The 15,955-nt window shown below is 40.2% G+C and overlaps 1 protein-coding gene across 2 annotated transcripts in view; it reads right to left on the bottom strand.

Annotated features, from left to right (window-relative positions):
- CNST (consortin, connexin sorting protein) overlaps nucleotides 1–15,955 on the bottom strand; it is a 118,805-nt gene that overhangs the window by 40,941 nt on the left and 61,909 nt on the right. Inside the window, exons 3-4 of one of the 2 annotated variants that reach the window (XM_086693455.1) lie at nucleotides 5,193–5,243; nucleotides 2,640–2,845 (exon numbers count right to left, since the gene is read on the bottom strand). In XM_086693455.1, coding sequence (XP_086549581.1) covers nucleotides 2,640–2,845; nucleotides 5,193–5,243 — 257 coding nt within the window. The remainder of the gene's footprint in view (nucleotides 1–2,639; nucleotides 2,846–5,192; nucleotides 5,244–15,955) is intronic. The other variant, XM_025926313.2, reaches the window with a different exon arrangement.

The following is a 15,955-nucleotide window of genomic DNA, read 5'->3' as shown; positions in this document are numbered from 1 at the left end:
ATGTCAGTAACTAGCAATTCCAGGCGAAAGACACAATGTGCCTTGCTGGGAGTTACTGAAATGGACGAAACGGCCTCCACCTCTCCCTGATTTGTGTCTCCCCTGGGAGGCCGATGGACTCAAGTCTTCTCGGCTGAAGAGCACACCCTGCAGCTCACTCCTGCTGCCTCAGCGCCTCTGCTGACCCCCAGCCTTCTCTCCAAGCAAGCAGTCTTTGAATTAGTGACAGTGAGGCTACAGTCATAATGCTTAGCATTTACTTGGCTCTTACTGTGTACCAAGCACTACGTCAAGTGCTTTTACATGCATTATTTCATTGAGTCCTCTGCCATTTACAGAAGAAACTGAAAGCCACTGAGACTGTTAGTGGGGGAGCCCAAAGCCCCGCTTTTAAACCACCACCATGTCCCCTAAGCCCCTCTGTCAGGGGAGGACGGATTGCTCAGACATGTAAGAAGCACGGCCTACAGGACTCAGCAAACTGATATGTTCCTGGGGGATTAGGGGTGGAATTTTATATTGAGACGTGAAAAAATTAAGTAAAAGGAGCCTGGCTGGCTCACTCACGTGACTCTTGATCTCAGGGTCGTGAGTTTGAGCCCCATGCTGGGTGCAGAGATTACAAAATAAGTAAATAAAAATACAAACAGACAGACACATAAACAAACAAACTTAAAAATTGTTTTAAATAATCTTGAGGCCTGATAGAGGTCTAGCAGTCCTAGAACTGCCTCGGCTGCAGGATCATAGAGCAGTAGAAAAGAACATTCTTCTTACCTTTAACGAAACAACAGCCCAGTGACATAAACTTGAAAAGATTTGACTACATTTGCTATTTCCTTTACTCCAAATGTCCTTTTCCTCAACTTTTTATCAAAATTCTACAGAAGAGTTCAAAGAAGAGTGAAACCAACAGCCATTTACCTCTTATTAGATCTGCCAAATGTTGACATTCTGTCAAATTTGCTTTCTCTGTCTTTCCCTCTCTTACATACTTTTTCCTACTGAAATGTCATACGTCATGATAAGTGAAAATATCATAATATGGGCACTATGTCATTTTACTCCCAAACACTTGGGCATGTATCTCTCAAGAACAAGGACGCTATATACTACAAAACCTACAATTCTATTACCAAAAAGAAAAAGACAAAAAAAAGGGGGGGTGGGGAGCACCTGAGTGGCTCAGTCAGTTGAGCATCTGACTCTTGGTTTCGGTCAGGTCATGATCTCACGGTTCGTGAGTTCGAGCCCCACATGGTGCTCTGCACTGACAGAGAGGATCCTACTTGGGATTCTGTCTCCCTTTCTCTCTGCCCCACCCCTGCTTGCTCTCTCAAAAATAAATAAATAAACAGTCAAAAAAAAAAAACCAACAACCAAGAAAAAATTCTATTACTAGTCTCAAGAAATTAGAGCAATAAATAATATTATGTAACATACCGGCTATGTTCAAATTTCTCTCATGATGTTCCAAAAACAGATGCTCTGAATGGAAAAAACAAATTCTGACCCCAGAATTATAAGGAATTTGTTTTGTGAGGGAGTCTCAGTTTCTCCATTATTTTATTATTTTCACTTTAAAGGAAAAATAAAATGCAGCTCATATCTCATTTTTCTGAATGGGCTCTTGTGTAAAAAAGCTTCCTCTCTACTGTCTGGAACGCCTCCCAGTGTCCAGGCTCTTCACCTCCTAACTTACCCTCCCAACCATCAGCAGAGTTATTTTTCTAAAATCAAAATTTGAGGGGCACCTGGGCGGCTCTGTCAGTTAGGCGTCCGACTTTGGCTCAGGTCATGATCTCACAGTTCATGAGTTCGAGCCCTGCATCGGGCTCGGTGCTGACAGCTCAGAGCTTGGAGCCTGCTTCAGATTCTGTGTCTCCTTCTCTCTGCCCCTCTCCTGCCCATACTCTGTCTCTCTCTCTCTCTTTCAAAAAAAAAAAAAAACATTAAAATTCAAATTTGATTTGGCACTCCCCTCACTAAAGACTGCCAGTCCCTAGAAGCAAGACTTCCCTGCCCCCCATTATTCCATCTCTTTTCCATCTTAATCTCCAACAACATCTCCGCCATGTCTTTGCAGGAGCTGATCGGTCTTCCTGAACCAGCTCGCCCTGGTGAGCACCTGCATACCCCGCAAAACCCAGCTCAAGAGTCACCTTCTTTTCTGCTAATGCCCACAGGACAAAGTTAATCACACGTGTTGTGCTTTTGTTGAATCTTAGATATATGTCTACACTTAGTACACGCTTCTACAATTATTTATCTCTGTAAGTGTTGCTCCTACTCCACAGTGGCTCTCTTTAGGACATACTCTGTTAAGGAATCTTTGTTCCCCCCGAGTCTAGCAGAGTTTTTGGCATCTAGGTGGTACTTACTAAGCACTTGCTACACAGACTCCTATTCGTACACAGCTTATTCACCAAATAAAGGAAGGCAGTGATTATTTGAACGGATTGATCATTCATAGCCCATGTGTGGCCACCAGTAGTCGCATGCTAAATTTCCCACCAGCCACTGGTGCAGGGCCACCTCCTGGGCTCACCAAGGACAGGTGGGGGAGAATCAGTCGCAGAGAACTGCATTTTACGTGATTATAAATGCTGAGGGCGGAAGGCAAGAGTGTAATGGAGTACCTGGTGAAGGCAAAGGGGAAGTGCTCTTGAATCCACCTGCTCAACTTCACCTCGGATAAGTGAGAACAGATACTGAAGAACTAGCTTCGGGGCTTCTGCTGGATCATTAGCATTTACTTCTGCAGACTCATCGTCACTAACAGCATGCGTGGATGCACTCAGCACGTTTTCGTGCATTAAAGGTGTGGTGTCTCCTGAAGAAAGTCCTTTAAGAAGTAAATAAAATGCCTAGGTTAGGATAAATTTTCGCCATGGTGAATATCTTAAAATAATTATGTCTGTTAACCATACGATTTTCAAATAAAACTAATTATATGAAAAAAAAAAGCCTAGAACCACAAGGTTTTGACTTCATGAAATTGTGCCATCCTCTGATTGCTTCTGTTAGCACACACATAAATCATTTTTTGTTTTGCAGAACTATAATTAAGAGTGTTAATAAAAAGAGCTCTAAAGGAAAGAATGTGGGTTAAAACCTGACCAAAAACTTGATTCTCCCAAAGGAAAAACGGATTAGCTGTAATTGGAAGTCTTGGCTTGCTCAAAAGAAAACAGAATTAAATAGGAAGGTAAATGCGCTTATCATATAAAATGGCTAAAGAAGTTAAGCCTTCCTCTTTAAACTCTGGTCTGATAACTTTACAACTACTTCTGGACCCCAGGAGAACAGCAGGAATTCAGATGCCAGATCTAATGACCATGGAAAATTCTTTCATAATAAAAACAAGTTAAGTAACATGAATTTCTTAAAAAAAAAAAAGATCAATGAATACATGCTTGACCCCAGTTCCTGAAACGATGTACCAAATTTCAGAAATTTAATCATTACACATTATAACTTGACCGTTCACTGAAATCTCAGTCTCCGTTTTGATTTTCATATTCAAATTGAACAGACTGTTTGCATCTGTACATTCAGCTGATTGGCCTCTGAAAACGATCTTTCTCAGTAAGTCAGTGTGGGTACCACGTTTGAGGATGCCCTCTGCAAGCTCTCCAGAGTGTGCCCAGAACCCAGTCTTCTACTGCCTTCTGAATAAATCCACTGCTCAGGGCACCTGGGTGCTTAGTCAGTTAAGTGTCTGACTTTGGCTCAGGTCATGATCTTGTGGTTCGTGAGTTCGAGCCCCGCGTTGGGCTCTGTGCTGACAGCTTAGAGCCTGAAGCCTGCTTTGGATTCTGTGTCTCCCTCTCCCTCTCTCAAAAATAAATAAACATTTAAAAAAAATGTAAATAAACCCAATGCTCTAGCCAGAGGGGTCCGTTCTTCATCTTCCTAGTAACATATTCTGTGCCATTCTGAGCAATTACAGATTCTAACACCTGGAATATTTTCCTCCCAACCATGCCTATTTGTGTTTTACCCTAACAAGATACATGTATTTCTCTATAGCAGCAGCCTAAGGTACATTTGCTTTCCTCTGAATCCTGTACGGAGCCCTGTATTACACTGGACTGTGTAACAGTGAGTGGTGAAAGGTCTCATCTTCATTAGATCGTAACTCCTGCACCACAGGGATTATTTTATGGGCCATGGTCGTTAGATCATCAGCAGATCTTCAGCACGAAAATTCCAAGTGCTGTGACTTCTAAAATTAGTCACCTAGGATGATTCCTTATACTTTAGAAATTCTATGAAGTTTATATCATTTGGAATCTGGAAATACAAGGCTTAGTGATGGCTTGCCATTGTGCAGGGACAGTATTTGTGAAAACATGGATGATCCCTCTGCTTTCTAATTTTCTAATGGAATGACAGTAGTGATGAGGTGGGAAGAGGAGCGTTCCATAGAGAACCACTATTTCTTTCCCTTGTCCCTCCCCACCAACACACATTTAATCTGATACAGACTTGTGATAAAGCCAGCCTCCCAAATTCTACACTTCTCTTGATTGAATTCTTCCCACATAGTTATCAAACATTACTCTGTGCTTCCTCCTTGAAAAAAATGCTGGAATTAGATCATGGTCATTTTCAGTAAAGGGGAGTTAAGTAAAACCCTTGAAGAGTATTACCAGAGAAGGACAAGATTCTCAAACGTAAAGAAAAAGGACAGATTTTAGGACTCTCTTATCTAAAGGTGGTCAAAACAGGGTCCCAGATAATGGAAATAGAAACATGCATTATGATCACCTCAATTAGTTAGACAGTGTGGATTCATAATGGTCATGGTTCCCGCTAGATTCGTTTTCTAAGTTATGGATACGCTGTGGATACATATTATTTGTCAGCATGCAATAGTTTGGTAAATAAAATTATGTAGCCACCAAAAGAAATTACAACAGAAAGAAGAGTATTCGTCATAAAACAAAACCAACAAAAGTTCCAAAAGCATATATATAAGTCTAAAGATTCCAAGAGTAACGGAAGGCTAATGTCAACAATTAGAATATAGTATGTTAATCACCAAGTATAGGGAGGGAGTGGAAAATAAGAACTGGGCTCATATGGGTTAAGATGTCAGGGAAACTTGAAAGGCTCATACCACAAAAGGATTATCCACCAAGGTTGAAGATCATGAGTTTTAGAGAGGACTTAATTACAAAACTTACCTCTTAAGATAACATTCCTTGCTGGGACAGGGTAGTATAAATCAAAGAGCACTGGAATAGGAGCAAGAGATATCAGTTCTGTCATTATTTTTCCAAGTGACCTTGGATTAGACATTTTATTTTCTATATTGTGGTTTCCTCATCTTTAACATGAAGGGACTGGCCAGATGAGACTTCAGATTCCTCCTAAATCTGACCATCTCAAACATTCAAAGTCTCCATAGTGATTCTGTCGTTTAAGAAATGTAGCCAGGCTGGCCACCATGACCACAGACTCTGGGCCAACTCCCATGGACCCAGGCTCCAGTTCACCCTAGGTCCAAGCAACCCCTCACTGACCCGGCTTCAGGCTGAGTCCCATGGACACAGGCTCCCAGTCAGCACCAGAGTCAGGCTGGCTCTTGCGGACGGGGTTGTCAGGCCCACTCCCCATGGTCCCTGGTACCTCACCTACCTCCATGGACCCAGGATCCAAGGCCCACCCACATGGACTCGAGCACCAGGCCTATCCCAGTGGACCCAGGCAGCAGGCCTGTCTACCTGCTGACCCAGGCATCAGATTTGCACACCTGAGGACTCCAGCACCAAGCCTGCCCATGGACATCACCATATGGCCCACCCAGAGTCTCTGGAGAGTCTGACTAGTGGAGGGTTTCCCTGCTGAAGCCATTCTGTAAAGACGTGCAGACATCAACACAAGTCCACAAGGATCACAAATAATCAAGGAAACATGACATCACTAGAGGAAACTAATAGATTCAATAAAAGGCCCTTAAAAATGGAGATCCATGAACTGCTTGACAAAGAATTCAGAATAATCCTCTTAGAGAAATTAAGTGAACTATAAGAAAACACAGATAGGAAACCAAACAAAATTAGGAAAATAATGTATGAACAAAATGAGAAGTTTAACACAAAGAAATAGAAACCACGATAAAAATCAAACAGAAATCCTACAGTTGAATGCACTGAATTTCAATAGGGAACTCCAACAGTGGATTCAACCATGCAGAAGAAGGAATCCGTGAACTTACTTAAAGATATGCCATTTGAAATTACCTGGTCAGAAGGGCGAAAAGAAAAAGGAATGAAGAAACCTTATGTGAACTGTGGGAAACAATTAAAAGAAACAATCCATGCATTACTGGAGTCCCAGAAAGAGAAGAGAGGGAAAAGGGGGCAGAAAGCTAACTTAAAGACATAGTGACTAAGAACTCTGCAAATATAAAGAAAGATTTGGACATCTAAGTTTACGAAGCTTATAGGTTCCCCAAAAGGATTAACCTAAAAAGATCTTCCCTAAGACATATTATAATAAAACGGTCTACTGTCAGAATGGCTAACATTAACAACTCAGGGAACAGCAGATGTTGGTGAGGATGCAGAGAAAGAGGATCTCTTTTGCATTGTTGGTGGGAATGCAAGGTGGTGCAGCCACTCTGGAAAACAGTATGGAGGTTCCTCAAAAAACTAAAAATAGAACTATCCTACCACCCAGCAATTGCACTACTAGGCATTTCTCCACGGGATACAGGTATGCTGTTTCGAAGGGACACATGCACCCCTATGTTTATAGCAGCACTATCAACAATAGCCAAAGTATGGAAAGAGCCCAAATGTCCATCGATGGATGAACGGAGAAAGAAAATATGGTGTATATATACAATGGAGTATTACTCAGCAATCAAAATGGATGAAATCTTGCCATTTGCAACTACGTGGATGGAACTGGAGGGTGTTATGCTAAGTGAAATTAGTCAGAGAAAGACAAAAATCATACGACTTCACTCATTTGAGGACTTTAAGAGACAAAACAGGTGAACATAAGGGAAGGGAAACAAAAATAATATAAAAATAGGGAGGGGGACAAAACATAAGAGACTCTTTTTTTTTTTTTTAACGTTTATTTATTTTTGAGACAGAGAGAGACAGAGCATGAACGCGGAAGGGTCAGAGAGAGGGAGACACAGAATCTGAAACAGGCTCCAGGCTCTGAGCTGTCAGCACAGAGCCCGATGCGGGGCTCGAACTCACGGACCGTGAGATCATGACCTGAGCCGAAGTCGGCCGCTTAACCGACTGAGCCACCCAGGCACCCCTTTAAGAGACTCTTAAATATGGAGAACAAGCTGGAGGGTGTGTGTGTGTGGGGGGGTGGGTGGGCCAAGTGGGTATGAGGCACTAAGGAATCTACTCCTGAAATCACTGTTGTACTATATGCTAACTAACCTGGATGTAAATTAAAAAATAAATAATAATAATAATAATAATAATAATAAAAACCATCTAACATCAAAGAAATAAGAGTATTTGGAAAACAAGCAAGTATGGAGTCTGCTTGGGATTCTCTCTCTCTGTCTCCCTGTCCCTCTCCTGCTCACATTCTCTCAAAATAAATAAATAAACATTAAAAAAAAAAAAACAACAAAACAGTAAGAGAGGGGCACCTGGCTGGCTCAGTGCATGCAACTCTTGATTTCGGATTGTGAGTTTGAGCCTCACACTGGGTGTAGAGATTACTTAAAAAAAAAAAAAAAAACAACAACCCTCAGGGTAGGTTTCCAGCTCCCAAAGCTCCTGTAATAACATTGGTAAACTAGGTAGAAAATACAAAATAGTAATAATTAAAAAAAAAAAAAAAAAGCAAGAGAAAAACAAATTCCCTCACACACCAGGGATTCATGGATTTCAGGACAGATACACTGCAGGCCTGGAGACAATGGGACAATGTCCGACATGCTGGATTTCAAAATAATTTTGATGTCATTACTTGTGATGTCACATAAGGCTTACACAAGTTTTCTTAAAAATAATTAAGTGTAGGGGCGCCTGGGTGGCGCAGTCGGTTAAGCGTCCGACTTCAGCCAGGTCACGATCTCGCGATCCGTGAGTTCGAGCCCCGCGTCGGGCTCTGGGCTGATGGCTCAGAGCCTGGAGCCTGTTTCCGACTCTGTGTCTCCCTCTCTCTCTGCCCCTCCCCCGTTCATGCTCTGTCTCTCTCTGTCCCAAAAATAAATAAACGTTGAAAAAAAAATTTTTTTAAAAAAAAATAATTAAGTGTAATAATATATCGCATTTAGTACAAAAATTCCTTCTGATACATAAAAGTTTTCTGGTAAGGATGTTTGTAGTTAAGAAGCAAAACCAAACAAAAACATATACTGTGCAACATGTAATTTCATCTTTGCTACAAAGTATATGTAGATGGTTCCATTTAAATAAAACTTTGTTTTGCCAGATATGGATCTATACATCTAGACAGGAACATAAAATTCTATTTAACTTTCATCTATGGAAGTCAAATGAGTTACAGTTAAAACTCCGCATTAAGCAATTTGATGATACTATTTATAAGTAGATGCAGATGGTGACAAACTCATAGGCCCTAACTTGATACGTGTCAACTTCATCAAGCTCCAAAATCAACACCAGAGTTTATATGCACCTACTGAGGGTTTTTTTAAAAAATTATTTGAACTACCTTGGGCCAGAAATTAAAAGAATTATCTTGATTGAGAGGTTTTATTCAATTTATCATACCACCTGAATTCTATTTTGACACATAATTATTTAATTCCGTTATAGTTAAGATATTAGTTTCAGGTGTACAATATAGTGATTCGACAGTTCCATACATTACTCTGTGCTCATCATGATAAGTGTACTCTTAATCTCCATTACCTATTTCATCCATCCCCCCACCTACCTCCCCTTTGGTAACGGGCAATTTGTTCTCTATAGTTAAGTGTTTCTTGGGGGCACCTGGGTGGCTCAGTCAGTTGGGTGTCTGACTTCAGCTCAGGTCATGATCTCGTGGTTCGTGGGTTCGAGCCCCGCCATCAGGCTCTGTGCTGACAGCTCGGAGCCTGGAGCCTGCTTCAGATTCCGTGTCTCCCTCTCTCTGCCCCTCCCCTGCTTTGTCTCTCTTTCTCAATAATAAATGTTTTAAAAAAATTAAAAAAAAAAGTGTTTTTTGGTTTGCCATTTTTTTCCTTTGTTCGTTTTGTTTCTAAAATTCCACATATGAGTGGGGTGCCTGGGTGGCTCAGTAGGTTAAGTGGCCAACAGGTAATGATCTCATGGTTTGTGAGTTCGACCCCTACATCGGGCTCGATGCTGTTAGCACAGGGCCTGCTTCATATTGTCTGTCTCCCTCTCTCTGCCCCTCCCCTGCTTGCACTCTCTATCAAAAAATATACATTAGAAAGTATATTTGAAGGGGCACCTGGGTGGCTCAGTCAAACATCTGACTTCAGCTCGGATCTTGCAGTTTGTGGGTTCAAGCCCCACGTCAGGCTCTGTGTCGACAGCTTAGAACCTGGAGCCTGCTTTGGATCTGTGTCTCCCTCTCTCTCTCTGCTCCTCCCCTGCTTGCACTCTGTCTCTCAAAAATAAACATTAAAAAAAAAAGTATATTTGAAGAAATAATAGCTGAAAATGTCCCAAATTTGAAGAAAAACATGAACCTACACATCCAAGAAGTTCAACAAACTCCAAGCACAATAAATTCAAGGAGAGCCACATTAATTTATTTTTTTAATGTTTATGTATTTATTATTTTTTAAATATGAAATTTATTGTCAAATTGGTGTTCATACAACACCCAGTGCTCATCCCAACAGGTGCCCTCCTCAATACCCATCATCCACCCTCCCCTCCCTCCCACCCCCCATCAACCCTCAGTTTGTTCTCAGTTTTTAACAGTCTCCTATGCTTTGGCTCTCTCCCACTCTAACCTTTTTTTTTTTTTCCTTCCCCTCCCCCATGGGTTTCTGTTAAGTTTCTCAGGATCCACATAAGAGTGAAACCATATGGTATCTGTCTTTCTCTGTATGGCTTATTTCACTTAGCATCACACTCTCCAGTTCCATCCACGTTGCTACAAAGGACCATATTTCATTCTTTCTCATTGCCACGTAGTACTCCATTGTGTATATAAACCACAATTTCTTTATCCATTCATCAGTTGATGGACATTTAGGCTCTTTCCATAATTTGGCTATTGGTGAGAGTGCTGCTATAAACATTGGGGTACAAGTGCCCCTATGCATCAGTACTCCTGTATCCCTTGGGTAAATTCCTAGCAGTGCTATTGCTGGGTCATAGGGTAGGTCTATTTTTAATTTTTTGAGGAACCTCCACAATGTTTTCCAGAGTGGCTGCACCAGTTTGCATTCTCACCAACAGTGCAAGAGGGTTCCTATTTCTCCACATCCTCTCCAGCATCTATAGTCAAGGAGAGCCACATTTAGACACATTATAGGTAAATGATCAAAACCCAGACACCAAAAAAAAAAAAAAAAGAATCTTTCCTTTTTTTTTTTTTTAATTTAGGTACACTTGACAATTATTTTCAGGTGCACAACTTACTGATTCAACAACTCTACATTATGCTACATTCAGTACAAGTGTAGCTACTATCTGCCACATTACATCGCTCTTACAGTATCCTGACTGTATTCCCCATGCTGTGTCTTTTATTCCCCTGACTTATTCACTCTATAACTGGAAGCCTGGATCTCCCTCCTCCTTTCACCCACTTGCCTCTTCTCTCACTCCCCATCCCCTCTGGCAACCATCAGTTTGTTCTTTATGTTTATAGGTCTGATTCTGCTTTTTGTTTATTCATTTGTTTTGTTTGTTTTAGATTCCACTTATGACTAGAATCATATGGTATTTGCTTTTCTCAGTCTTTTTTCACTTAGCACAATGCCCTCTAGGCCCTTCCATGCTGTCTCAAATGGCATGATCTCATCCTTTTTTGTGGCTGTGTAATACTCCACTGTAAGTATATATGTATGTATACGTGTGTGTGTGTGTGTGTACACACACACATACCCCATTTTCCATATCTTGGCTACTGTAAATAATGCTGCAATAAACAAGGGAGGCACATGTCTTTTTAAATTAGTGTTTTTGTTTTCTTTGGGTAAGTACAGGAAAGTAGAATTATTAGATCATATGGTATTTCTATTTTCAATTTTTCTGAGGTACCTCCATACTGTTTTCCACAGTGGCTGTACCAATTTCCATTCCCATCAACAGTGCATGAAGGTTCTTTTTTCTCCACACCCTCGCCAACCCTTGTTATTTCTTGTCTTTTTGATTACCGTCATTCTGATAGGTATGAGGTGATACCTCATTGTGGTTTTTTCATTTTCCTGATGATGAGTGAGGTTGAGCATCTTTGCATCTGTCTGTTGGCCATCTGGACGTCTTTTTTTGAAAAATGTCTATTCAGGTCGTCTGTCCATTAAACAAAATTTTTTTTAATGTTTATTTATTTTTGAGAGAGACAGAAACAGAATGCAAGTGGGTTAGGGGCAGAGAGAGAGGGAGACACAGCATTGGAAGCAGGCTCCAGGCTCTGAGCTGTCAGCACAGAGCCCAACATGGGGCTCGAACCCAAGAGCTGTGAGATCATGACCTGAGCTGAAGTCAGACGCTCAACCTACTGAGCCACCCAGATACCCCTTCTCTGCCCATTTTTAATTGGATTGTTACTCATGTATATATTTTCTGTCGTTCAGTTGTATAAATTCTTTATATATTTTGGATATGAACCCTTTATCAGATATATTGTTTGCAAATATCTTCTCCCATTCAACAGGCTGCCTTTTTGTTTTGTTAACAGTTTCATTTACTGCAAAAACGGCTTTTTATTTTGGTGTAGTCCCCACAGTTTATTTTTGCTTTTGTTTCCTTGCCTGAGGAGACAGATCTAGAAAAATGTTGCTAAGGCCAATGTCAAAGAGATTACTCCGTATGTAAAACTTTAGGTCTCACAATTAAGTATTTAATCCATTTTGAGCTTATTTTTGTGTGTGGTAAAAGAAAGTGTCCAGTTTCATTCTGTTACAGTTAGCTGTCTAGTTTTCCCAGCACCGTTTATTAAAAATGCTGCCTATCCTCATTGTATATTCTCGCTGCCTTTGTCGTGGATTAACTGACCGTATGATTGCGGGTTTACTTCTGTTCCATTGATGTGCCTATTTTTATGCCAGTACAATACTGTTTTGAGTACTACAGAGTTACAGTCTATCTTGAAATCTGCTATTATGATACCTCCACCTTTGTTCTTTCCCAAGATTACGTTGACCTTTGGGGCCTTTTGTGGTTCCAAACACATTTTAGTATTATTTGTTCTAGTTTTATGAAAAATGCAATCGGTATTTTGACAGGGATTGAACTGAGTATCTTTCCATTTGTATCATCTTCAATTTATTATTTTTTAATGTTTATCTGTTTTTGAGAGACAGAGAGAGAGTGGGTGCAAGCACGGGAGGGGCAAAGAGAGGGGGAGAGAAAATCCCAAGCAGGCCCCACCCTGTTAGTGGGAAGCCTGACGTGGGGCTCTATCCCATGAACCATGAGATCATGACCTGAGCCAAAGTCGGAAGCTTAACTGACTGAGCCCTCCAGGCGCCCTTTTGGGGGAGTGTTTAGGATATTCTGTGTATAATATGTCTTCTGCAAATAGAGTAAAAAAAAAAAATTTTTTTTTCTGAAAGAAGAGAGAGAAGACTCATAAACAAGGGAATCTTCAATAAGAATCACAGCTAATTTCTCTTCCCAAACCATGGATGTCAGAAGACAACGAGAAGACATATTCTTTGGGTTTTGTTTTGTTTTTTTTTTGAGAGAGATGATATATTCAAAGTACTGAAAGAAAAGGATAGTCAACCAAAAATTCTATAAGAGAACTATCCCTCAAAAATGAAAGCAAAATTAAGACACTCTCAGAAAAACAAATGCTAAGAGGGGATGGGACTTGAAGAGCTATACGACAATGAAAGCTAAAGGGAGTCCTTTGGGCTGAAATGAAAGAACACTAGTTGGTGACTCAAATCCACACGAAGAAATAAAAAACACTGGTTACAATAACAACACAGGCAAAAATAAAAGTCAGCATAACTGTACTTTTGGTTTGTGACTCCTTTTTCCATATGATTTAGAAGGCAAATGCATTAAAAATAATTGTAACTATGTTAATTGGCAAATATATGAAAGGTGTAATCTCCAACAACAATAATAAAAAGGAGGAGACCGATATACACAGGCAGAGTATTGGTATCAAACTCGGCTGTTATAAGCTTAATGTGTTCATTGCAATCCCCAAGGAAACAACTACACAAACAGCTAAAAATATTCAGAAAAGAACGGAATCAAAATGGGACACTATAAAAAATTTCTTAATAAGGGAAAGAAGGCAGTAATTGAGGAACTGAGGAGCAAAAAACACGCAAGACAGAAAACAAATAGCTCAATGCCAGGGGCACCCGGGTGGCTCAGTCAGTTGACTTTCAGGCTCTTGGTTTTGGCTTCAGGTCATGATCTCACGGTTCGTGAGTTCAAGCCCCACATCAGGCTCCATGCTGACAGTATGGAACCTGCTTGGGATTTTCTCTCTCCCCTTCTTCTGCCCCTCTCGTGGGCAGTGTGTAAATAAACTTAAAAAAAAAAACAACAAAAAAACCTCAATGCCGGAAGTAACTCCTTACCTTATTGGCAATTACTTTAAATGTAAATGGTTTAAACTCTCCAATTAAAAGGCAGATGTTAGCGGAATGGATGACTTCACTGATGAATTCAACCAAACATTTAAAGAAAAATTAACATGAATTATTTTTACACTCTTCCCAAAAACTGAAGAGGAAGAAATACTTTCTAAATCATTCTATGAGGCCAGCATTTCCTTGATCCCAAAGCCAGACAAAGACATCACAAAAAAAGAAAATAAAGACCAATATCCCTTATGAATATAGATGAAAAAATTTTGAACAAAATACTAGGAAACTAAATTCAGCAGCATATTAAAATGATTGTACACTGTGATCAAGTTGGTTTTATCCTAAGAATTCAAGGGTGGTTCAACATAAAAGCAATCAATGTAATATACTATGTTAATAGAATGAAAAAAAAATACTGCATGATTGTCTCAAATAATACATAAAAAACATTTCACAAAATCTAACACTGTTTTCTGATAACTACTCTCAATAAATCAGGAGAAGTGGACTTCTTCAATATAATAAAGGCCACTTATGAAAAACCCACAGTAAACACTGTACTCAGGTGAAGACTGGGAGCTTTCCCCCTAAAGTCAGAAATAGGACAAAGATGACCACTTTGCCACTTCTATTCAACATAATGTTGGAAGTTTTAGCCAGAGTAATTAAGGAACAAAAAGAAATAAAAGGCATCCTAATTGGAAAGGAATAAGTAAAACTATCTCTATTTGCAAATGACCTGATCTGATATCTAGAGAACCCTAAGGAGTCCACACATAAATAATTATTAGAATGGGGTGCCTGGGTGGCTCAGTTGGTTAAGTGTCCGACTTCTACTCAGGTCATGATCTGGCAGTTTGTGGGTTCAAACCCTGTGTTGGGCTCTGTGCTGACAGCTCGGAGCCTGGAGCCTGCTTTGGATACTGTGTCTCCCTCTCTCTGCCCCTTCCCCGCTTGCACTCTGTCTCTGTCTCTCTCAAAAATAAGTGAACACTAAAAATAAACATAAAAAAAGAATTACTAGACCTAGAAAATCAATTCAACAAAGTTGCAGCATAAAATATCAGTATGTAAAAAATCTGTTGTATTTCTCTTGAAGTTATTTATTTACTTATTTTTGAGAGAGAGAGAGAGACAGAGACAGAGTGTGAGTGGGGGAGGGTCAGAGAGAGACGGAGACACAGAATCTAAAGCAGGCTCCAGGTTCTGAGCCGTCAGCACAGAGCCCAACGTGGGGCTTGAACTTGCAGACCACAAGATCATGACCTGAGCCGAAGTTGGATGCCCAACCAACTGATCCACCCAGGTACCTCCCAGTTTTATTTCTATACACTATTCACTAGCAGTGAACAACTGGAAAAGGAAATTACGAAAACAATTCCATTTACAATAGCATCAAAAAGAACAAGATACTTAGGAATAAATTTAATGTGAGGAAACAAGACTTGTACACTGAGAGCTACGAAACAATATTGAAAGGAATTGGAAGATAAAAATAATGGAGAGACCTCTCCTGCTTGTGGACTGGAAGACTTAAAGTCGTGAAGATGAGAATTCCACCTAAATAATCTACAGATTCGGCGCAATCCCAAACAAAATCCCAATAGTGTTTTCTGCCGAAACAAGAACCCATCCTGAAATATGTTGAAATATCAAGGGACTCAGAATAGCCAAAACTGTCTTGAAAAAGAACAAAATTAGAGGACTTACAGTTCCAGATTTCAAAGCTTACTATAAAGTTACAGGAAAAACACACTGTGGTACTGGTATAAGGATAGACCTATTGCATTTGACCAACTGTACAGAATTGAGAACCCAAAAATAAACTCTCACATCCGTAGTTAATTCACTTGTGACAAAGAAGGGTCCAAGGCCATTGAACGTGAAAAAGACAGTGTTTTCAACAAACAGTGCTGGGGAAACTGGGCATCTTCATGTAAAAGAACCAGGTCAGGGGTGCCTGGGTGGCTCAGTCATTAAGCGTCTGAGTTAGGCTCAGGTTATGATCTCATAGTTCATGAGTTCCAGTCCCACATTGGGTGAGGTCTAGCCCTGCTTTGGGTGAACACGAGCCCTGTTTTGGGTAAAACATGAGCCCTGGGTGAGTCCTGGGCTTTCTCTTCTCTTTCTCTGTTCTTTTTTCTTTTTTCTTTTCTTTTCTTTTCTTTTCTTTTCTTTTCTTTTCTTTTCTTTTCTTTTCTTTTCTTTTCTTTTCTTTTCTTTTCTTTTCTTTTCTTTTCTTTTCTTCTCTCT

The sequence above is a fragment of the Puma concolor genome, chromosome E4 (assembly GCF_028749965.1).
Source record: "Puma concolor isolate L17-30 chromosome E4, mPumCon1.1.hap2, whole genome shotgun sequence".
Lineage (NCBI taxonomy): Eukaryota > Metazoa > Chordata > Mammalia > Carnivora > Felidae > Puma > Puma concolor.
This window is presented reverse-complemented; position numbering and strand designations above follow the sequence as displayed.